The 25,398-nt window shown below is 35.4% G+C and overlaps 1 protein-coding gene and 1 long non-coding RNA gene across 2 annotated transcripts; one reads left to right on the top strand and one right to left on the bottom strand.

Moving 5' to 3' along the window:
* The first annotated feature begins 1,186 nt into the window (after positions 1-1,186).
* Positions 1,187-17,574, top strand: LOC104901311 (GDSL esterase/lipase At4g18970). The gene is made up of 5 exons (XM_010688866.4): positions 1,187-1,465; positions 3,591-3,724; positions 7,433-7,672; positions 10,465-10,705; positions 17,275-17,574. Exons 1-5 carry the CDS (start codon positions 1,231-1,233, stop codon positions 17,487-17,489), a joined length of 1,065 nt encoding a protein of 354 aa, XP_010687168.1. The 5' UTR covers positions 1,187-1,230; the 3' UTR covers positions 17,490-17,574.
* A 365-nt stretch (positions 17,575-17,939) lies between these two features.
* LOC125492321 (uncharacterized) lies at positions 17,940-23,899 on the bottom strand. Its single transcript, XR_007268895.2, has 2 exons — positions 19,366-23,899; positions 17,940-18,610 (listed from the first exon to the last, which is right to left on the bottom strand). It is a non-coding gene; the product is annotated as an uncharacterized LOC125492321 (long non-coding RNA).
* Positions 23,900-25,398: the final 1,499 nt, after the last annotated feature.

Below are 25,398 nucleotides of genomic sequence, written 5' to 3'. Positions count from 1 at the left end.
TTTTTAAGGTCAGGTTATCAGGAAATAAACACCATCACATGTGATACTTAAAAATGATTTTTAATGAAAGATCTGTAAATTTGTTAATTGTGATTTACTTTTCTCTTTTTCTTTTCTTGTCTTTGTTTTGTTTATATTTTAGTTTCCAATTGACTACAGTAGCATATTTCAAAACTTGTTAAATGACTGCAGTAAATGACATGTTTAAAACTTAGGGTCCATTCTCTTCAGTTTATTTTCTGTTCAGTTCAGTTTAATTCAGTTCAGTTCATTTTAATTCAGTTCAATTCAATTCAATTCAGTTCATTTCATCTCTGTACAATTCTTTTATTCTCACATATCACTATTCATTTCAGTTTAGTTCAATTCAATTCATTTCAGTTCAATTCAATTCAGTTCAATTCAATTCAGTTCAGTTCAGTTAAGTTCAACTGTTTTATACCGAAAAGAACAGGTTCTTAAGCAAAATATAATAAAAATTTAAAGTTTTTTTTTTCAAACATTACTAAATTATTCACAACTACTTAACAACTTCTGTGAATTAATCAATCACGTCCACACCACCTTTTAAATTTCCTCGGTTCCATTGTTTCTCCTTCTCCACCACCTCTATTATATTAGTTCAAAAAAAACATAAGAAAGTCTTCATTTTTTCTATTGTAGTAAATGTTTCTCTGCAATATAAAAAATATGAGAAAACACCATGGTGCCATAATCTATATTTTTTATTTAAAAAGAAGTCGGCCAACCATGATCTAATAATATCCTCACAAGTTGTCTTGTAAAATCTGCTAACCCCACTACCCCAGCATGGTAAATCCAAACCCTTCCCCTTCTTTCCCAATAAAGATTGCCCAACTTCTTTACAAAGCTAACAAACTTTCAGTATGTAAACTTTTGCCAAATTTATATACGTAGGCGAACTTTAAAGAATACAACTTAATTTCGTAGCTAACAAACTTCCAAATTTGAGGCACATTGCCAACCTTTATGAGCAAAGGCGTACAACATTATTACAAGTCAAACAAGGAATGTTATAAAATAAGCATTATCATGCCGAGAAAAACAAATCAGCAATCATTTTTATAATTTTTTTTATCTTGGACACCTCAAGTGACTTCCCTTTAATATATTTATATATGAAGGTTCTGCGCTATAAATAACGTAAGTACATGCAGTCTTTTAATGCAACTTCACTAGACTCCCTTTTCTGTAATCATTCGAAAAAAGATGTGGAGAATTTCAGCAATTTTGTTTTCTATTATCATATTATTCTTTAATTTGGTTAATGGTGAACAAGATGTGCCATGTTATTTCATTTTTGGCGATTCATTATCAGATGCTGGCATCAATAATGGCCTCATAACAATGGCTAAAGCAAATTATACACCTTATGGAGTTGACTTTCCAGAAAAAATTCCAACGGGAAGGTTCACCAATGGTCGCACCGCTGTAGATTTTATCTGTAAGTATATATCTATACCTATTTTACATCTGAATTTTCTATTTTTGGATTTTATTAATATATTGTGCAAGTTCATATAGCTCCTTTTTGTTAATCGACCAACAATATTGTTTGAAATTATTTTGTATGTCTCGGTATATCCTTATTAGCTAATCGTGATTTTACATATATACATGATATAGTATCAACAATAAAGTTTCAAGTAAATAAACTATACATCCCGTCAAAAAAAAGTAAATAAACTATACATAATTTTCCGCATTTTTTTTTACTTTAGTTGATGCACGTACTATAGATCTAGTCAAGTAATGAGGCATACTTATAAGGCCGGGTTTGTTTTAAAACTACCGGTAGTTATTAGGTATGGACTATGCCACGGTAAGAAAAATTTTCATTTATCAATATTTTACCTTAAAAAAATAATACTAAATACCACTTGCTTTAGTGATTGAAGTTGTAATATATCAACTTGAGGTCACAAGATCATTAAAGCATATGCTATGAAATTTATAATTTTTTTAACTGTACATGAAATAAAACACTCTTAAGTAGAGTACCACGTGATATCGTTCCTTATTTAAGAACCTTTTTAATAGATTTATATTGATATAGATTAGTACTCCCTCCGTCCCATAATATAGTGCCTATTTCATTTTTGGTGGTCAAACTTTAAAATCTTTGACCGAATATTCTCATTTGTATATATAAAAAAACATATTCATGTAGGATCTTGTTAGATTCTCTCAATGTGTAGTTTCATAATATCAACTTTTTATATTTTTTATTAATAAAGAATTGAAGATATTAAAGGTCAAAGTTACGTTTTGGAGACCGTGAAAAAAGAAACAAGCACTATATTATGGGACGGAGGGAGTATGACATAATTGATGAGCTAGTCGAGGCAACATATGATTATATTCAATCATAAAGGAATTATTTGAAATGTATAAGCCAGGTTTATTTGTCATGCTTGGGGGAAAATTAATCACCACATCAATATTCATGTAAAACAAGGCAGATCAATAATATATGATATTTAGTTGAATTTATTACTTTCAGTGTCCATAATAAATTTCACATTTGTGTCATCAGACACTCAGATGAATAGTATATTTATAATATTATACATGAACTTTATTTATAAATAAGATATTTATGAATAACATAAGAAACCATAAAGTACATTGAGAGAGGACACTCAAATTCTTAATTGGAATATGGAGAGATATCTATACTAATATATTAAAAGGCGTGCGTGAACGAGGAACGGTGCCATGTGGCGCTCTCTCTAGGGAGTTTTAGTTTATGTAATCCATGTACAATAAAAAAATTAGAAATTACATAGTATAGGTTTTGATCCCATGACCTCAAGTTCATGTACTAAAGTTTTAACCATTAGACCAAGTTTTATTAATGTTATCATATCAAAGTACAATATTAATAAATGAACATTTTTCTTATCTGGGGCATAGCCCGAGTCTAATAACTAGTGTGAAATATAAATATAGTACAAGTTATGAAGTTAAACAGGAAAATCGAAATTTGCTCTGAGACATTCCTAAGTAGTACCCACTCTCCCGTAAGTATCTTACAAAGATAAGCGATAAATTTGTATCAAACCTGTAAAAAATTTATATGAACTTGGTTCACAATAAATTAGTATATAGTTAATGTTAATTCATGTGATAATGAAAAAAAGATTACTATATAAAAAAATAGGTGTAAAAAATGAGTAGATCTATATTGTGAAATTTAACTATGTGAGAAAAAGTTACTATATCACAAAGTGAAAATTTCATCATGATTAACTAATATGAGAAAGATTGACTATATTAAAAAAATAAGTCATTACAGTAGATATTAACTATATAATATAATTTACGATTTTAAAAATGTTACCATATAAAAACAAAGAGTCACTATGTTAAAAAAATGGTTTTGATCCACAATAATATTATTGAGAATTAGGTCCATGTAAAACTAACTCATCAAGCTTTGAATTTAAAGCCAAATTTAAAAAAAATATATCAACAAGTATCCCGTATTGAATTATTGCATATTTATAATATTAGGCAACGAGTATACCAAATACTTATATTATTATTCTGCAATGTTTATATTACAGCTCAATTCTTGGGATTTCAAAGATTCATAACACCATATAGCAGTGATAGCACGCAAATGGACCAAGATATATTAAGAGGCGTCAATTACGCATCTGGTTCTGCTGGAATTCTCGTGGAAACTGGATCACACTTGGTACCAAAATAGAATTTATTGATATCTCCATATTTTGGTTGCATGCATTGAGGCAACAGCATAATAATGCTAATATGCTATACATATAGTTGTTTCTTTGCACGTTCTCCCTTTCAGCTTTTATTATTAGGAGTCTGTTTTTTAAAAGACCGTCTCACGTTAGTGTTAACGTGAGATTAGCTGATGTCATGCTGATGTCATGGTGTGCATCAAACCAACAGCGAAATTAGTTATTAAGCGCTTGGACCTATTAGTTATGATAACCTTAAATTACTTCTGGATGATTAGTGAAGCGGCAAAATATACTAGTTAACGTTGAATTATATTAGTTAAGCATTGAAGTATATTAGTTATATTATAGAAACCAGATTATAACACGTTTTACTAATAACTGAAATCATAACTATTAACCTTACAAATATCACCATTAATCCATAACCATGCTATAACTAATAATATGACAACTATAACTAATAACGTGTAAACAATTACTAATAACTAAAAACCATAACTATTAACCTTAAAAATATAACAAATTATCCATAACAATAACTAATAACATGGAAGGTACAACTAATAAACTATAAACAATTACTAATAACTAAAAACCATAACTATTAACCTTACAAATATAACTATTTAATTAGCTGCATAACTATTTACCTGAAAACGATAACTAATCACCAAAAAACCAATAACTATTGACTTGAAAAAAATATAAAACTTTTTACCTAAAAGCTGCAACTCATAATAAGAGATTCATTACAGTTTAGACTCATTGATAGAGGGAAACAAATAGCTTTGAGAACTTCTCATCGTCAAGATTGAAGAAGTCGCGAAAAAGGATTTATGTAGTTGAAAGTTTCATATGTTCAAAAAAGAAAATAAAGAAAAAGAAAGAGATGAAGGGTTCAGAAAGAAATGGAAGTTGAGTGGAGGAGAAGGAAATGGCAGGGTAAGGAGAGGGAAATGATAGTGTAGAGGAGAGAGAAACACGTGTTAGTAGAACAAAGGGACATATGAGATAGAAATTAGAGTAGGCAGAGGAGAAAGAAAATAAAAATTGAGGGAGAAATGAGATGGTTTTACTATCATAACAAATAGGTCAAAGCGCTTAATTAATATAATTTAACGCTTAACTAATATATTTCAGTGTTTAACTAATTTATCCAAAATAATTTTAAGGTTAACACAACTAATAAGTTCAAGCGCTTAACTAATACCACTGTTGTTATGATGCACGTGTGTAATACCAACATGACATCAGTTGACCGGTCTCATGTTAACACTAACGTGAGATAGTCTTTTATAAGAATTTGTGTTATCTTAGATACAATTACACAAGTATAACGTCCAATAAGCTGACATAATCCATGACATGCAAATTTCTAACTGTTATGACATATAACACACATAATCCAATATGCTACATACGTAATTCATGTTCCTTAACTGCTTTCCAAAACACCCCTTATTTTCCCCCATATTTCTTCTTTTTATTTTTTGACGGTCCCCATGGTTCTTCTTGACATCCCTTAGCTTAAGTTATAACGCTTCGAAATACGTTTCCCTCGACATACTGTCATAATTTAAATATTAGAACTATCAACTATAATAAACAAGTTTAATTTGTGTGGTGTTATATAAATGGTTTTAAGACTTGCAAATAAGTAAAAATCATGACCAAGGTATTATTTATTTCACCTCATTAATTAAAGTTCATTTCATTTTAGCAAAATTATTTTCAGTTTTACTGAAAAAAGTTACGTTCTATGAAACTTAGTTAAGTTATAGTAAAAATCAATAAAATACACCATTTTTGTTTTTATAAGTTGCAACATTTTATTATTTTCATATACTAACCAAAAAGTCAAATATTACAACTTAAAAAAAAAAAAAAGAAGTATAAGAGAAACCATATAGCATCAATAAACATTAGTGCAGATTAGAAAACAAGATGACTTCAATAAAATTAAGTTCATCTCGCAAAACTAAGCTCACTTTTAATGAAAATAAGTTTAATTCAGCAAATGAATTTTAATTTAGTAAAAATCAAGTGAAGTTAATTGTACTTAATAAAAATAGTAAATGCATCGTATTATATTTTATCTTGTGACTTCTAAGTTTATTTAATAAAGTCTTAACCACTAAACCAAATGATATTTGGTGATATTATTTTAAAGTAAAATATTTAAAATGAAAACTATAAGTAACCGTGACAAAGCCCGGGTCTATAAACTATCTATACAAATATATTAAAAGGCGTGCGCAACAACATCGATGCGCCACGTGGCACCCTCCTCCTGCCACCAGAATTTCGCCATGTGTCTGTTAACCAACAAAGTCAATTGGTCATCATTTAAAAAATAAATTACAAATATGTAAGGGTTTTCAAAGAATCACCATCTCATCTAACATCTCTTAGTGATCCATGTTTCCACAAAATTACAAATATGTGTTGTAGTTAGTTAATATTATTAAACATATCCCTTGCATCCTTAAAAATAAATAAATTTGCATGTTCATTAAATTAATTATGTATGCATGATACCATTTGAAGAGCAGTGTTGACCACTACAGTACTACCCCTAGGGAGTTTTAGACTTTTAGTTCATGTAATCTATGTACAATATTTTTTTTAGAAATTGCGTAGTATAGGGTTTAATCTCGAGACCTCAAGTACATATACTAAACTAAAGTCTTAACCACTAGGCTAAGTTGTATCTATTGTTATTATCATAAAGTATTATATTAATAAATGAAATTTTTTCTTACCCGGGGCTTAGCCCGGACCTAATAACTAGTTTAATTATCAAAATTCGATCTCAATAGTAAATAAGTCTCAATCAACGCAATCAATCTAGCTGAATCACGATTAAACCTTCCTTTTCTTCAAATTGAAACAATTTTAAAAAACAAAGTAGATTTTACAATTTGAATTAAATGTAAAACTGAAATTTGTGGTTAAATAAAGTTTACAAACATTTATTGGCACAACTAATTATTTTAGCAACATATATAGGAGTAAAATTTCGTAAAGAGAGGAAAACAAATATGCGTAAATATAACCAATAAGAGTAATTGGTTGGAAAATATCTTCAATGAAAAGAGAATGACATACGAACATGAAATTAAATAAGCTAGTTTTCCTTTACAAAAAAATTAACTCAAAAATATAGTAAATCCATCAATATCAATTTAGCTCTCCAACATAACTCACTAACCCATTTTTAACTTTCTCTCTCCTCAAGATCATCCCTTAAAAAATTGCTAACAATGGTATCACTCTCCAATATGCTCTCCAATTCATTATTATCTTTATTTCCTTTTTTTAATATTTTAAATTACATGTGTCTTCATACTGTGCTAAGAGCATGCTCTCTCAATGCTCTTGAGAAAGAGTAATTCTCGAAGTTATCTCCATGAAGAGCGAATGAAGAGCACCAATATTGGGGTAGAGTTAGCTCTCCATCTTCTCTCTCCTTGAAGAGCTCCTTAGAGCTACTTAAAAAACACCAATATTGGTCGTCGATAAACAAAGGTTTTCTAGAAGTTGAAAGAACAAGAGGGAGAACACAGAAAAGGCATAACATAGAGATAATCCTTTTATCCCTAATAACTAATTCTATCTAGGAAAAGTTTTTGAAAATAATATATATTCCTTATTAGGTAGTTTAACATTTACATATGTTATTTTCTCCATTTTAGGGTGATCGAGTTTGGATGGATCGACAATTACAATATTACGGGATGACAATCTCAAAGCTTCAATCCCTGATTCAAGGCTCAGTTGATAAGTACTTAAACAAGTGCTTGTACACTGTTAATATTGGTAGCAATGACTACATTAACAACTATTTCATGCCTGAACACTATCCCACAAAGACACTCTTTACCCCTGGCCAATATGCTGAACTACTTATTGGTCAATATAAATCACAATTACAGGTTTGTTTTGTCCACTTTCCTCGCTCCTCTATCTATATATTTCTCCTGTTTTAAAATAGTTGCACCGTTTGCTTTTTCACGTTCGCCAAAACGCTTTTTTAAATGTGAATATCTCTGATTGCATATGAGTAAAAATTATAAAAAGTTGATATTTGAAATCCTCGTATTGAGACGAATTTAACAAGATCCTACTTGACTATGTTTTATTCTTAAATAATGCTGAGAAAAATCTTGTTAAAGTTGGTTGATGAATAATGATCAAATACCAAATGTTGCAACTATTTTGAAATGAAGTACGTATTTTGTCCATGCACAATCACCATTGACAATTAAAAAAATTTGCTGATAAAACATTTGATGATACACTCATACAACGACTAAAGTTTCAAATAAATGAATTTTTGTTTGAACGTGGATAATATGATTCATGATTGTATCTTAAGTTATGGCGGTATCATCAATCCATGTGATTTCTCCTAAACAATGTTAGTCGTCGTTTTCGTGCTACCTCAGCCTTGTTTCTTTTAGTTTAATTTCTTGTACTTTTGACTTTTAACGTTGCTATTGCATATTTTGATTTTGATTTTTCGCAATTATAAGTTAAAGTCGATTTTTTTAGAGGGAAGTTGGGTATTCCATGTTACTATTGAAATACTGGGCATTGGTTAAAGTTTAATTATAAATGCTTATAGTTAACTAATGTTTCTAAAATCATTTATCTAAAATGCAGAAGCAACTATTTATTTCATTTCTTTATAAATAAGTGTAATAGGTTGACTTTTAGTAGACTTGCTAGTGTACGACTTTGTCCATTAACATTTCTAATTATAAATTATAATAACTTGTAAAAAGTTGAAATTATGAAAATATCCATTGAGACGAATCAAATAATATTTTATAAAATTAACTTTTATTTTTAATCTATAGATAAAGTGTGATATTTGGATAGCGCAAAATTCAGAGTGTCGAACTTAAAGAGCGACGATAGATAAAGTTTTATGTTTTGATATGTTTCAGAAGGATCGTTTACATTAGGAGAGAAAACTTATTATAGTGAGTCTACTTTACTTTGCAGTATAGATTTTCAATTAATAATAATTACACAATGTTGATATTTTTCAAAATCTCTACTCCCTCCGTTTCAAAATATAAGGCATTTATGCTTTACAAAAAGTTGCTTTGACTACAAATATCTCGTATAATATGATAAATAAAAATTATACCGTCGGATTCATCATAAAAAATACTATAATAACATTAATTTTTTTATCTACGTAAATTGAGAGTAATTAACGGTCAAAGTTCGACCTAAAAAATCGTTCGTGCCTTATATTTTGGAACAGAGTGAGTATTATATAAGTAAAGAGGGAGGAACATGGTGTCCTCCTTACAAAAAGTTTGATATACCTTTGATAACTTTAAATTGTCAGATATATTAAATAATCTTTTCTTTTTCCTGCTTGCCATATATATTGAACAAGTTAACAATGGAGTTGAATTTAAAATTTCAATTAAATATTACGGTAGGGAGAATGATTTCCTATTATTACATATGTGTGAAAACCCTGATAAAAAAAATATATAATTGACAATATAACTTGGTTGACACAATCAGAAGAAAAAATAAAAACTTGAAATTCATATTCATTTATACTGATAATATTTTTTAAACTTAAATGTTGATTATTAGTCAGTAATTTCTATTATATAAATCAAACTCTTCCACTGTATTAATATCGAACGATTAAACCTGATATACAAATTCCTCCACTTTATTTGGATACAAACTTTATTCTATTTAATATTTCCTTCTCTCAAAATTATATTTGACTAATAATCGATGAACAAATAACTAAAAAGAATCAACAAAACATTGATATAAGAAAATATATAAAAAAAAACGGTTTTTTCACCAAGTACCTCGAGTTTTCAGAAAATCCGCATGGTACCCCCAAGTTTTCAAAATACACGGGGTACCCCTAAGTTACAAACTAATACACTCAAATATCCTTAATGACTAACGACGTTAACCGTCGTTAGTCATTAATCCTAATTTTCTATTTTAAACCCTCATTAACCCCCTAATACTAACCTTAGTCCTAAACCCCTATCTCTAACCCTAACCACAAACCCTTAATCCTAACCCTAATCCTCCCACCATCCCCTCCTCCACCTCCCACCATCCCAACAACCCCTCCTCCCCCACCCTTGCATTCCTCCTCTCCGACACCCACCCCCTCCCCCATTCATCGTCGCGAGCCCATAATCCAATTGGGGTTAAGACTAACGGTGGTGAACGTCGTTAGTCATCAATGGTATCTGAGTGTAATAGTTTGTAACTTAAGGATACCCCGTGTATTTTGAAAACTTGCGGGGTACCAGGTGAATTTTTCGAAAACTCGGGAGTACTTGGTGAAAAAATCGAAATTTTTTTTATAAATAATTATAAATTTCTGTCTGAATCATTTTATTTTTTTTAACAATGATGAATAACTAATGGAGGAAAAAAAATTAATATAACGTGGACACATAAGCGTGCAACAATTGCTGCATTAAGATAACCTTTATCATTATAAATTACTCCAAAGAAGGATTATATAATCACTTTAATTGAATTTAGATGATCCAAACTATGGAAATTTATTTTTTCCGTAAACTTATTTTCTTAAAGCTGAAGAAGACGCAATCTTTTAGGTACTTTTGAAGAATACCAATTATTAGATCAGCTAGTAGCCCTAACAGAATGAGGCGCTTTTAAATTACTTTTTTAGTGTTCTTTTTGGGTCTTGCAGACACTATATAGTTCAGGTGCAAGGAAGGTAGCAGTATTTGGATTGGGTAAGATAGGTTGTGTTCCGGCTGAAATGGTAATGAACAATGCAACTGAATGTGTAGAAGAAATCAATCAAGCGGTGGACCTTTTCAACACAAAGCTTGTATCACTTGTGGATTATTTTAATGCAAAGTTTGATGGGGCCAAATTTACGTTCATCAATGTCTCTGCCATGCAGTCCTTAGATCGTATTCTTCCTGGTAAGCCAGTTAAAAGAATTTAATTAAAATTGCATGTCATCTGTATAAATAATGCCAAGAACTTCGGGTCAACATTATTCATATGGTAATCTTAGCCTAAACCTTAAGCTTTTTGACTAATATAGAAGAAATTTACTGTGAAAGATATTGTTGAGTTATTTGTTCCCAATTTTGTATATATTCAAAAAAAAAAATTATGAAAATTTATCAGTACACAATTAGGGTTATTAATAGTCAAATTGTTTGCCATATAACATGATAATTCAGGTTAAACACCCTAATTACTCCCTCCCCATAAAAAATGAAATTTAAATCTTCTTTCTTACATTTTGTATGCCCAGTTTTCCACCACTTGTTTTTATTAGTTGATTACAAATATAAAATGTGTTTAGAAAGATTCATTAATAGAATAGTAACAATAACAACTAATACTTTTTTATGCAAAAAAAAATTATTATCATGGAATAATTCATTTGTGGTCTTATCCAACTTTGCTAAATCCACATCATTCATTCCGAATGGTGAGTTCGGATCGTCTAGAGTTTTAGTAAAACTGTACAAGGTAGAGTTGTATCTGAGCCATAAATTTTAAAATCAAGGGCTCATATTGGTGGAAGGAAAAGATTTTGGCGTGGATTTTGATGAGATAAAATAAGGGAGATTTTGAAAAAAGAATATATGAGCCATTAATTTTTTTAGTCAATGGTTGATATCGTTCAAACTCCACCTTGTAGAGTTATTTTAAAGCTCTAAAATATCCAAACACGAGAATGGTAGGGGAGGAAAGGGAAAAATGAGGGAGCAATGACAAAGTGATAATAGCACGGGAAAAGTTGATCTCTTCTCATTCATGAACGCAGTATATAATACAAAAGGAATCTCTATACAAAGGAGAAAATCAAGGAGAATAGAATAACTTCCCTAAAAGATAGGAAAGAATATCTACCAGAATAAGTAAAGATACCTAAGATATAAGATATCTCTAACACCCCCCCCTCAAGTTGGAGCATGTAGGGAGCTAATGCCCAACTTGGACATGAGAAGATCAAACTGGGTTTTGCCGAGAGCTTTAGTGAACACATCGGCCAACTGATCAGTCGTAGGAACATAGGAAGGAGCAATTAAGCCATCGTTGATTGCATCACGAACAAAATGACAATCGACCTCAATATGCTTCGTGCGCTCATGGAAGACAGGATTTTGAGCAATATGAAGAGCCGACTGACTGTCACAGAAAAGAGGAATAGCCTTTGGATGATGAACCCCAAGACTAAGCAGAAGACCCTTGAGCCATTTGAGCTCGCAAGTGATAGCCGTCATCGAACGATACTCAGCCTCGGCCGAAGATAGGGAAACAGTGTGCTGCTTCTTCGTCTTCCAAGAGATAGGAGAGTGACCCAAGAAAACCAACCAACCAGAAAGAGAGCGACGAGTGATGGGACAAGCAGCCCAATCAGAGTCACACCAACCCTGCAATGTAAGGTCACTCGCAGAGTTAAGCAAGATGCCCTGTCCAGGAGTACCCTTGAGGTACCTAACGACACGCAAAGCAGCCTCCCAATGAGCAATGCGAGGAGCCTGAAGAAACTGAGAAAGAATGTGAACAGAATATGCCAGATCAGGACGGGTGACCGCAAGATAAATCAAACGGCCAACAAGACGCCTATACCGCTCAGGAGCATCAAAAAAATCACTAGTATCGTGGCCAAGGCGATGATTCTGTTCCATGGGAAATCCACTCGGCTTGGCACCCAACAAACCTGCCTCAGAAATAATATCCAGAGTATACTTCCGCTGACAGAGAAACAATCCGGAGGCACTACGGGCAACCTCGATACCCAAAAAATATTTGAGAGAGCCCAAATCCTTCATTTTGAAACAGTCACTCAGATAAGCCTTAAATAAGGCGATGGCAGCAGAGTCATTACCAGAAATGATGAGATCATCCACATACACCAAAACATTAAGCTGCGTAGGACCCTTCGTATAGGTGAATAGGGAGTAATCAGAATAGGACTGTAAGAAACCATACCCTTTCAAAGGAGTAACCAACTTGGCAAACCAGCACCGGGGAGCCTGCTTCAAACCATACAGAGATTTGCGGAGCCTATAGACAAGGGCAGAATCAGGGCGAGAAAAACCAGGCGGAAGCTTCATGTAAACTTCTTCCTCAAGATCACCATGAAGAAATGCATTGTGAACGTCCATTTGATGAAGTTCCCAATTTTTGGAAGCAGCAATGGCCAAAAAGGCACGAACAGTAGTCATTTTGGCAACAGGAGCAAAAGTCTCATTATAATCAAGGCCAGCCTGCTGATGATTCCCAAAGACAACCAGGCGGGACTTGAGACGTTCAACACTACCATCTGAGTGATATTTGATACGATAAACCCACTGACTCCCAAGAGCTCGTTTACCAGGTGGAAGAGGTTCAAGAGTCCATGTCCCGTTTTCCTCAAGAGCACGAATCTCAGACTGCATGGAGGCACGCCAACCAGCATCCTGCATAGCCTCTTTGAATGATCGAGGTTCCTGTGTAGAAATAAGAGCTGCAAGAAACTTTCGATAATTTGCAGAAAAATTGTCACAATTTATATAGTGAGCCAAAGGATAGGGAGTACCTAAAGAAGAGGATGAAGCGGGGGTAGACGAGCGGGAATCCACACTTGGGGTAGTAACACTGTCAGTGACAAAGTCGCGCAGACGGGTGGAGGGGAGCTTGAGTCTTTGGCCACGCCCTAAGTTATCAGTAGACAAAGATGATGAAGAGGGTGGTGTAGGGAGAAGATGGGCCTCGGAAGATGTGGGGCTAGAGGAGCTGCCAGCGGGTTCCGAAGAGGGACAATCTGGGCCGGTCAATTTTGTAGCGGAAGCTGAAGTAAGGGGGGCAGAAGAATCTGGGGCTGGATCGAGAGAAGATGGGCCGGTTTGGTCGGTGAGTAAAGAAGCGGGGCCAGTTGAGTGAGAATCTGGGCGAGACATTTGTGGAGCTGGGCAAGATTTTTGTGAGGCGGGGCGAGAATTTTGTGGGGCTGGGCGGGATTTTTGTGGGGCTGGGTCAGATTTTTGTGGGGCTGGGCCAGATATTGGGGAAGCGGGTCCAGTAGATTGTGAAGCGAGAGAAGAAGAGGGAGAAGTAGGCCCAGAAGGAGAGGCCGTGAGGTTGGTGGGTTGAATGGAGGGAGATGAAGAAGAGAACTCAATGGGATAATCGTCAAAATCATAATGAATGTCCTGAGAGGAGGATAGTAAGAGATCTGGAGAAATATCAACTTGAGAGGGAGAAAAGTATGGAAAAATATGCTCAACAAATTTTACATCTCTAGACACAAAGAAGACCTTTCTCTCAAGATCATACAATTTCCATCCCTTTTTGCCAAATGGATACCCAATAAAAATACATTTGCGACTGCGACTAGCAAACTTATCTCCAAGAGTTTTTTGATTATGAGCATATGCAAGACACCCAATAACCCGAAGAGCATCATAAGAAGGGGTATGACCAAACAAGCATTCAAATGGGGACTTCCCGTGAAGAATCAAGGAGGGAGTATGATTAATAACATGTGCAGCGGCCAAAACACATTCCCCCCAAAAATAGATAGGTAGATGGGCTTGAAATCTTAAAGCTCGGGCAACATTAAGGATGTGTTGGTGTTTACGTTCTACCCGCCCATTTTGTTCAGGAGTGCCCACACAAGAAGTTTGAAATAAGATGCCAGTAGAAGCAAAATAATCAAGTAAACATGTAAATTCGGTGCCATTATCACTTTGAACAATTTGGATATTTTTAGAGAATTGACGTTGAACCATGGCAACAAAAGACATGAACATAGAAAATACTTCTAGCCTATCAACTAAAAGATATGTCCAGACAGCTCGAGAAAAATCATCCACAATAGTTAGAAAAAATCGAGCACCACTAGAAGAAACATGGCGATAGGGCCCCCATAAATCAACATGAATTTTTTCAAACACACGAGAAGTTTTAGTAGTACTAGAAGGAAACTTAGTACGAGTATGTTTAGAGCGAAAGCAAATCTCACAATTAGGATCTAAATGTCCTTTATGATTGCAAAGAGGAGGAATAAGTTTAACAATCTTCTCAGACGGATGACCCAGACGTTGGTGCCACAAGTCCAAGAGAGAAGAGGAAGAGACCGCAACATGATGAACAGTGTTAATGCCCTGAAAGTAGTAGAGACCTGCTTGCCTAGTCCCCGTTCCAATCCGCTCCTTCGTGGGGCCCTGGATGACACACATAGAATTAGTAAATTGGACAAAACACTGCAAATCATCACATAGTTGAGAGACAGAAAGTAAATTGCAGCTCAAATTAGGAACATAAAGAACATTCTTAAGAGTAATGGTAGGAGATAAACAAACCGAGCCCACCATGGTAGATAAAACCGTGGCACCGTTGGGAAGCCCAACAGGACAATCAAAAGCCTGAGAATCAAGTAACCAAGAAGCAATACCCGTAACATGGTGAGTAGCCCCTGTATCAATAATCCACAAATTTTTATCAAACTCACCATTCAGACGAGTTTCGGGAACCGGTGCATTGCCAAATAACCCAGCAAGTGCTTTCCACTGCTCGGCTGAAAATAAAGAAGAGGATGAGGAAGGTCCGCCCGTGCCGTCTGAAGGAGTCACGGCAGCGTGAGCACGAGCAGGCTGGGGAGGACGGCCACGCCCTGTGGATCCTTTGGGTTTATCCGGATACCCATGAAGAGTATAGCAGTGATCAATTCCGTGCCCCTTTTTGTGACAGTGAGAGCATGTGAGATGCGCCCAACAAGAAGCCGAATCGTGACCTGTTTTGTGACATTTACCACACACCAGACGAGAGCCCGAGGAAGCCGAGCCACGACCAGGTGGTCCCTGAGCCCGGACAGAGAAGCCGAGTACTTCGGCTGGACTCGAAGAGTCCACAGATGAGATGTGCGCGAGCCGCACACGTTCATCTTGCACAGCAAGATGATACACACGGTCCAAGGAGGGTAATGGGTCAGAGGATAATATATTGGTCCGTAGATGTGAGTAATATTCAGAATAAAGTCCCATCAGAAATTCATGTAGTTTGGTTGTTTCACGACGTTGAGAGTATAAATCAGACACAGTACAATTGGGACAACAGGAACAACATATAGATGGTTCAAGAAGAGAAAGTTCCTCCCATAATGCATTCAATTTTCCATAATAGGTAGACACAGACATAGTTTTAGTTTGTTCACAACGAGCAATAGAAGATTTAATTTGTTGAATTCTAGGACCATTAACAATATAGAAACGGTGTTTTAAATGATCCCACAAACGACTAGCCTCACGATATTTAGTTAATGTACTCTTTACCTCGGGAGTGATGGTGTTGGTGATCCAGGAAACAAGCATGGCGTTAATGGTGAGCCAGTCCGAGTCGGTGCAAGGAGGAATAGGGGAAGTAATGGTGCCATCAACGAAGGAAAACTTGCGCCTAGCGACAAGGGCTAACTGAATATCTGCGGCCCAGTCCGCGTAATTGTCGTGCGTGAGTCTGGTCGGGGTAATGAAGTCACCGGGTCGGTCCTGTGGACCGAGAAAGAATGGTGATGAAGGATCAATTTTAGCCGGAGGCGTGACAAGAGGAAGGTCATCGCCAGCCTTGGCGGAAGAAAGAAAGAAAAAAAATTTAGGTTTTTATGAACCTGCTCTTGATACCATGACAAAGTGATAATAGCACGGGAAAAGTTGATCTCTTCTCATTCATGAACGCAGTATATAATACAAAGGAATCTCTATACAAAGGAGAAAATCAAGGAGAATAGAATAACTTCCCTAAAAGATAGGAAAGAATATCTACCAGAATAAGTAAAGATACCTAAGATATAAGATATCTCTAACAAGCAATCTCGCATTTTCCACTTTCAAGATTTTTTTATTATTATTACAAGGTTTAATTTATTAACTAGTTTTTAGACATTGTGCATTGTTACGTACTATAACTTTTATTTATTAATATTTTAATTTAAAATTATAACACTAAAAATTATTTGGTTCAATGGTTAAGACTCTAGTATATAAGTTTAAATTTACGGGATCAATTTTTTTTTTTTGTTGCATGTTTGTTTACTTTTAGTAAACAAGTAAGCGATAAAGCAAGGTTGAACAGTTCCTTGTTTAAGAACGTCTTTTAATATATTTGTATAGATAGATGGTGGAAAGAAAAAGAATCCTTTAGATTTCATTCCTTTCAGTTCATTATATAATTTTGAAAAAAACTTACCATCCTGCAAATTCTGCTCAGTTTCCCTTTATTTCTTGTTATAGAGTAACATTCATCCTCCTTTGATTAAAAAACACTGTTATGGAGTGACAAAAGATATAACAATGAAACTTTTCCTGTTGTTTTGACTCCTTTTTCCACCAAAAAAATCTTGATGCAAAAACACCTAAAAGAGGGTATCAATAAAAAAAAAAAGATTGTAGCACTAACCATTAGCCTTAAAGACTGTAAACCGCAAGAAGTTTGCAAAGCCATATTAATTAATACGATAAGTGAATAATCGAATCAGTGTGTGATTTTGCAGGCTTTATTACACGTTCTACTTGCTGCAAATTAAGAAGTGATTTCCAGTGTGAGCCGCTGACGCCACCATGTACCAATAGAAACTTGCATGCATTCATGGACGGATTTCATCCAACAGAAGTTGTAAATAAACTAGTAGCAACAATGGCATTTTACACTCCATTTCCATTATCACTTGTTCATCCTATGAGTATCAGTAAATTAATTAGAAGTTAGCACTAAGCTAGATTCAGACATGTTTTACTTGTTTAAAACTTGTAATTCCACATTCGAAAAATATTAATAGTGAAATACACAAGTACATAATTCACATATCATATAAAATATAAACGTAATGGTAACAGGTGGTCCGTCAGGACCATCTTACAAAGGATTAAGCTCAATGAAATCAAATATTTCGGTCCAGCTGATTAATGATGTCCATTACAATCACCGAACTATATTAGAGAATATGTGTAAATCAAAAATACAAATCTAATTCAAATTAGTTACCGTTACAAATTATGATTACAAAGTCGGTTACATTAATATTTAAACATTACAATGTTGATCAACTTCGCTTCGAAATACAAATTGACACACAATCAACCTTCTAGCATTATGAAACCGTTAACTTTAAACAACTTCAAATCTTGAACCTACAATAGATAGTACTGTACAAGTGTGGAGAATAATTGTGTTAACCTGATTGGTTAACCCTATCATTCAATATATATAGTGTTTACAATGCAGACCTATTACTAGTAAAAAACCATTCTATCCTTTTACAAATAATGTTACTCTAATACACCACCTCAATCTTTACGGGGTGAAACAATAGATAGATTGGTACAATGTTTAGTAAACAAGTCAGTAGATAGGGCCTTAGTGAAATATCAGCAACCTGAGACTATTTAGGAACATGTCGAACAATAAGACCTCCCTCGGCAACCATTTTCCGAACAAAATGATAATCGACATCAATATGTTTGTTACGATCATGATGAACTGGATTAGCAGTGAGATAAGTGTAGAGACATTATCACAATAAACAATCACAGGACGACGAAGAACATGGCCAATATCAGCAAGAAGTTGTTTGAGCCAAATGGTTTTTGCAACTGTGTAAGCAACAACCCTGTATTCAGCTTCAGTGGAGGATTTAGAGAGAGTAGGTTGCTTTTTCGAACGCCAGGAAATAAGATTCTTCCCCAGAAAACAACATAGCCAGTAGTAGAACGTCGCGTGTCAGGGCATCCTGCCCAATCTGCATCAGGTAGACAATAACAACAGTAGGAGAACTGCTGCTATATAAGAAGAGGCCGAAATCCAATGTGCCCTGCAGATATCTGAAAATTCTTTCCACAACATGAAGGTGAGTAGTTTGAGGAGCATGCATAAACCGAGACACCAAATTAACAGCATAAGCAGTATCTAGACGAGTCATAGTTAAGTACTGCGATGCACCAACCATACTACGATACTTTGTGGGATCAGCAAGAATTCTCCATCAAGTAGAGACAATGTTACTCTAGAGACAACATGAGTAGTAACTGGTTTAACAATATGAAGATGGAATTTACGGACTAAATCAGAATCATACTTGTTTTGAGACAAAAATAAACCAGAGGGAGTACGCATAACCTGAACACCTAAGAAGTAATGAAGATCCCCTAAATCCTTCATAACAAATTGAGAAGAAAGGACAGAAATGAACTTTATGACAAGAGGAGGACTACTACCAGTAAGGACAATATCACCAACGTATAAGAGAAGAATGATAAGATGCCCACGAAACTTAAGAGTGAACATAGAAGTGTCACAACTGCTAGACTTGAAACCAATAGATAATAGGAAATTGCTTAAACGAGAGAAGCAAGCTCTAGGAGCTTGTTTCAAACCATAAATGGAGTTACGGAGACGACAAATATGAGTAGGTTTTGATGGATGAATAAAACCCGGAGGTTGATGCATATATAAACCTCTTCATGAAGAAAAGCATTTTTGACATCTAATTGACGAATAGACCATTTGAAAGAAACAACAATAGTAAGAATTTAGCAAACAGTAGTTGGTTTAACAACAGGACTAAAGGTTTCAAAGTAATCAATACCTGCATGCTGGTGATTTCCAAAAACGACAAGCCTGGCTTTGAACTGCTCCACAGAACTATCAGAATTGTAATTAATCCGTTAAACCCACTTACAACAAAGTAAATTCTTATCATAGTTGCGGGGTACCAACTCCCATGTGTCATTATTAATTAAAGCCTTATATTCATCTAGCATAGCTTGACGCCAACGTAAGTCTTTAGAAGCTTGTTTAAAATTAGTAGGTTCAGACTCTACACTTTAAGTGTTTAAGTTCATTAAGACTTTAGTCCTGGAGACACCATCCTTTAAATGGGTGACCATGGGATGACGGTTGACAACAACAGAAGAAGAGATAGATAAGGGCTGGTCGTGGAACACAAGACGAGAGGGTGAGGGAGGGTCAAACGTGGGAATGAAATGCTCAACGTTGCGCTTAGTGGGGCGGGATTCGGGGGCCGAGGCGGGGCTAGCGGACGCTGGTGGGCCAGCGTGCCCGCCAGGAGTCGCTGGAGTGAGGCTATGCGAGCCAGCGGGCGGGGAAGGAGATGCGCGCCTAGCAGCTGTAAGCGAGCGGGCATTGGAGACCCAGCTGGCGAGGCAGACTCCTCGCGAGAGAAGTCATGCGACGTAGCTCGGTGGATGGGGAGCGGGCCAGGCAGTAGCGGAAGAAGGGCTGGGAGGCAAGCCATGGGGCTTGGGCTGGGTGGGTAGCAAAGGAGCAGCAAGGCTGCGAGGAGTAGAGGAGGAGGAACCAGAACCAGAAGACTGAACGACAACGTTAATTAAGGCAAGATGAGAGGATGAATCAACTGCATCCTTCGAACTTTTGAGACGTTGTTCATGAAGAAGCAACTTAGGGCGCAAATCATCAAAACTAAGAGGGAAAGGGTAATGCAACAGAGTGGTAACAATATGATCATACTCAGAATCACGATCCAAACCAAATAATTTATGCTGAACTAAATCCTGATTAGAGAAAAGACATTGAATAGCAGCCAAGGAATCTGCAATAACCTTATTAATCCCACGCAAATATCCATCCATAGACTGAGATTCACTTTTTTTGATACGAGTAGGACGACCTTTCAATTCCATAGAACGAGCCATACTAGCATGCATAAAACTAGTCTATAAACGATTCCAAATTTCCACTCAGGTAGATAAATCATGCACATCAACAAAAACATCATGAGACAACGTGGCAAAAATCCAATACATTTAATTTGTTGATCAACACGCATATATTCATAAAAAGGAGCATTAGGAATTGAAACACCACGATCATCAATAATAGCAGCAGGAGGAACTTCAACCATACCAAGCAGTTGATGTGAAAGAAGCAAACAAGTAATCTGAGTTTTTCACAATAAATAATCCTCAGGCGAAGAGAGAGTGATCGTTTCCAGAATACTGAGATTAGGGAAGAAATATGCGGTAGAGCAAAGAGATACGCCGACGTGGATTTGTGCAATGGCGGCATAGCCGTGGTTGTTGGCGCGACAGAGGGCGTCAGAAAGCCTGGCGAAAATCGCGGTGGTGTGCTCGACGACAAGGGAGATTACATCCCATTAAGAACCGAAAAAGGAAAACCAAGAACTTGGTTCGAGAAACAGCCGAGTGGGGCTGTGTGAAGAACGACTGCGGAAGGGTTGCGGTCAAAACAGCCCTAACGGTTGTGTTTTTGGCCAGCAGCCTTTCCGTAGCAGCCCTTCACAACGAAGGACTGCAGTTTAGGCCCAAAATCGCAACTATTCCAATATGGAAGGGCTGCAGTTTTGGGCCTAAACCACAACCCTTCTTTGTACAAAGGGCTGCAATTTTGACCATAACCGCAACCCTTTTGACCCAGAAAAACAAAAAAAAATCATAGGCTTAGGCATACAAAACATTAGTTAAAATATATAAGCAAGAAGAGCTATAAGTTTAATAACCTCAAACAAACAAAAAAGAGCCGAAACCTAAAAGACCTAGGATGCTTTGGTTATTTTACATAAGGGATCAAACTAGACTAGTGAAGATTTGCGGACAATATAGCGATAACCAACAACCTTTCTCCTCAGTTATGTGGTGTTGTCAACTGACAGCACGACTTTCCCCGCCTCTCTTGCCAAGAACGAGTTGTGGATGGCTTCGTCAGAGGGGCTGAGTTTTCTCGGTTTCCTCACGGCGAGGTTGTAGCTATCCTGGGCATTTGGGATGAACTCAGCGCTGTACTCCAAGTCGCAACCTCCCACAACCAAGTCCCATGTTATTGTTGGACCCGCCTATTACAATGCTAAGAGAACTTAACACAAAAACATAAAAAAAAAAAAAAAAAAACAATGCCAGAACAACAATAAATGTGACTTTGTCAAACTAAATTGCTAAAACTAATTAACCCCCAATACTAATAAACATGGTATATTCTCAACACAGATGTAGTTTAGAGTTTTCGCACACTGCTTAAAAAACTTTGATACTACCATTCCCATGGTGGATCCGGTCTACATAAGAATTTTGTTAATACACAAAATCTCTCTCAAACGAATCAACAACATAAAATCAAATTAATTCCACAAAATAAAATAAAAAAAGCCTAAAATTCGAAAAACAAATTTGATAAAAAACCGAGTAAATCTCTAACCCTGGATCTCAAATTAATCTCGAACCATCTCAAATTAATTCCATAAAACTAAAAAACCTAAAATTGACAAAAAAATACGAAAAATACCATCAAAAACCAACAAATACAAAAACAATGCTGGCGAGGTGGTGTGGGACGAGGAGCGATTTGTGTGAATGCCGACGAAGTGGTGTGAGCGACGGCAGAGGAGGCAAGAGAAGAGGGGGAGTGGTGGTGTGAGCGACGGTAGGAGGAGACGCGAGGAAATCCCAGAGACGAGAGACGAAGGAGGATTTGTGGTGATGGTGTGAAGATTTGTGGTGGTGGAGGTTTGAATATATTTGCATGAGAGAAGAGATTTGTGAGATGTGTGAGAGAGGAGAGAGAGAATGAGGGTTTAATAAAGAGTGCTGAATATTTTAAAAGCCCGCCCATTGAATTTCTTCCAAAATATTTAAATGCCCATTGAAATAATATTTTCGCGGGTGGGTAAAGGGTTGCCGTTAGCCCAAAAACCGCAGCCCTTCGAAGATGAAGGGCTGCGGTTTTTGGGCTAACCGCAACCCTTCACTAAAAGGGTTGCGTTTTTAAAAAAACCACAGCCCTTCGTTTACGAAGGGCTCCGGATTTTGGGCTAACCGCAACCCTTCACTATTAAGGGCTGCGTTTTAAGAAAAACGCAGCTCTTCCGTTTTTTCCCCTAGTGGAAGCAGCAAAAGGCTGTGAGAAGGCTGCGAGAAGGAGTGGGCACGCGCCGGCGCAGACGAAGAGGCGCCGGTGGTCGGTGCCGGCTGTGGCTGCACGAGGGCAGCTTGTGTGACAGAAGCGTGTTGAAAAATCAATCGAAGGAAAAAAAAAATTACGGAAAAATAATCTTAGAAAGCCCTAGACTGTGATACCATATACAAGTGTGGAGAATAATTGTGTTAACCTGATTAGGTTAACCCTGTCATTCAATATATATAGTGTTTACAATACAAATATATGACTAGTAAAAGACCATTTTATCCTGTACCTATACTGTTACTCTAATAAGTACATTACAACACAACAAGGCACATGCCACAACAATGAGAAAACAAAACATATACATCAGCAAAGTTGAGTGCTAACCCATAAAACAGTGTTAAGACATGCTTTGGTATTCCTTTAGTCGAAAACTAATCAATAAAAATTACAACAACACATTCTTTAAGCTTGTCCCCCAATACTCTTGGTGAGTTTAGGATTCCTTACAAAATAATCTTTCACTAGAGAAACAAAATAATCTTTCACTAGAGAAAAAAAAGGGCAAGTGCTATTTCAAATAGGCTTCGATTGTTTGAAAAACGAAGCATTATTCGCTTTCATATACAAAAATAAAGTCAACTATTGGCTCCATTTAGCCCAAAAACTGAATGAATTTAACAATCAAGGATTGCAATTTTTGGGGTAACTAGAGCCATTTAGTCAAGGTCTCTGTTCAACCAATAAAGCCGGACCCTTTTTTTACACACAAATGAGCAACTCTCTTTTCCCTCGCTTACTGATAAGTGTGAATTATTATATATTATAACCTTTTAATTCCATCTTACTAGCTCTCTATTAGTATTATAAATTATAAGTTATGGTTTTAATTGTTTTCATATGTTATTTAGAAAATATGTTTGTTGGATTATTTATTAGTTTGACATATACTATGTTATCTACTAGTAGTAATATATCATATGTGTGATAGGTACGTTATAATTTCCGAGTTTTGATATATTAATGAGCTAAACTAATTAATATAAATTTTAGCCAAAGCATGGGACGAAAATTGGACTAAAGCCCAATACTGCAAGACACATGAGTAAAGAAGTATGGAGAGAATAAAAGAAAATAAAGCAAAAGGAGAAAAACCTTATTGCCTTGTGGGCTTAGGAGATCCCACGCTACATAAAGAAAGCAGGAGACGAAATTAACCCCAGTGATGATGAGTTGATGACACGCATCATACATGACTAACATGAGGGTCAAGGCATCAGTGAGGGATATAAATAAAAATAAAGCCACGGAATAGAAGAGAGGGGAGGAGGTCTTGGAGGCGGCAGCACAGTAGCAATAGGACGAAGCAGAGAGCACGAACTGGCTACACACTTCGAAACTTCAAGCACACATTCGACCATGTTTTCTAATAATTGGGTGATGTTCTCTCAATTATGAATAGCTAATTTATTTTTCTAGAACTTAGATGAAACCCTATTAGTACGAATTAATAGTTTAATGGTGATTGAGAATTGATATTTGGTTTATAATTATATAACTATTGAGATTATTATTTGGTTGGTTATCGTTTGCAATATAAGTTGATGATTGTTCTTGTAGAATTGATTATTGGTTTTATTGTTACCAAATTTACATACTTTGTTCTTGTAGTTCAAAGTGATGTTATGCAATGGTGTTTGATAATTTGTCGTTGAAAAGTTGAATAATTTATGCTTTGGTTAGATAAGTTATGTCACCTAATTAATCGCAATACTATTTTTATAAGTATTCCGACTTGTAGTTTAGGGTACTTGATAAACTTGTTAATTCTCATTTCGATTTATCTGTTAGTCATATTAGTAGTAGTGGATTCGATTGTCCTAGATTTCATATTATTGTCGGTTTTCCGATTCACTTTTTATTGCCAAGTTTATATAATTATTATTTATTTCAGATTAGTTTAATTAATTTACAAACAAATCATCATATCACTATTTAGGATAGAATTAGTAGACATTAGATTTAATATTACTCAATTGTTCCCTGTGGATACGACAAGTTTGTATACTTGCAATAGTAAGGTTTTATAACTTGTTTGAAATCGCTATCAAGTTTTTGGCGCCATTGTCGGGGAACCGTGTTTGGTTAATTTAATTTAGTGTCTTCTAGTTCATTTCTTATTATAATCTTAATTTTCTGTTTTTATTATTTACTTTTCTTTATTAGTTTCTTAGGTACTTTCGCATTTTACAAGTATTGAAGGTTGGAGAAAAGTTGTTGCATTCATATCTCAAAGATCATGTGCTTTCTTTCCATTCTATACTTCTATTTTGCGCTTGTTTTTATGTTTTTAGTTAATGTTACGTCGTAGGTCATTATCTTTTGATTTAAATCCTTATAATCCCGAAATTAAACGTAGACTTAGAGAATTAAGGGCTTTACATTAAGTGAATAACTCTACTTCTGACACTGAGACTGATTCTAATTCAATGGGTGACCAAGAACCTAGAAAACTGAGTGAGTATTTCACTCCTAGGACGTACACTTCTCCAGTAGGTAGTCGAATGCCCACTATAACTAGGATATTTGAAATTAAACCTCAGACTATTCAATTGCTCCCTCCTTTTTATGGTCTTGAATTTGAAAATTCATATAAGCATATTGATGAGTTTTTAGAGGTATGTTCAACTTTTAATCAACCTGATGTGCCAAACCAAGAAATTTA

Source organism: Beta vulgaris, chromosome 8 (genome assembly GCF_026745355.1).
Source record: "Beta vulgaris subsp. vulgaris cultivar EL10 chromosome 8, EL10.2, whole genome shotgun sequence".
NCBI lineage: Eukaryota > Viridiplantae > Streptophyta > Magnoliopsida > Caryophyllales > Amaranthaceae > Beta > Beta vulgaris.
This window is presented reverse-complemented; position numbering and strand designations above follow the sequence as displayed.

Excerpts from the sequence above, each read along its gene's own strand:
- LOC104901311 (XM_010688866.4), top strand. The coding sequence starts at position 1,231 with ATGTGGAGAATTTCAGCAATTTTGTTTTCTATTATCATATTATTCTTT. Across the intron at positions 1,466-3,590 it reads CACCGCTGTAGATTTTATCT|CTCAATTCTTGGGATTTCAA; the intron begins GTAAGTATATAT and ends TTTATATTACAG. Across the intron at positions 7,673-10,464 it reads AATATAAATCACAATTACAG|ACACTATATAGTTCAGGTGC; the intron begins GTTTGTTTTGTC and ends TGGGTCTTGCAG.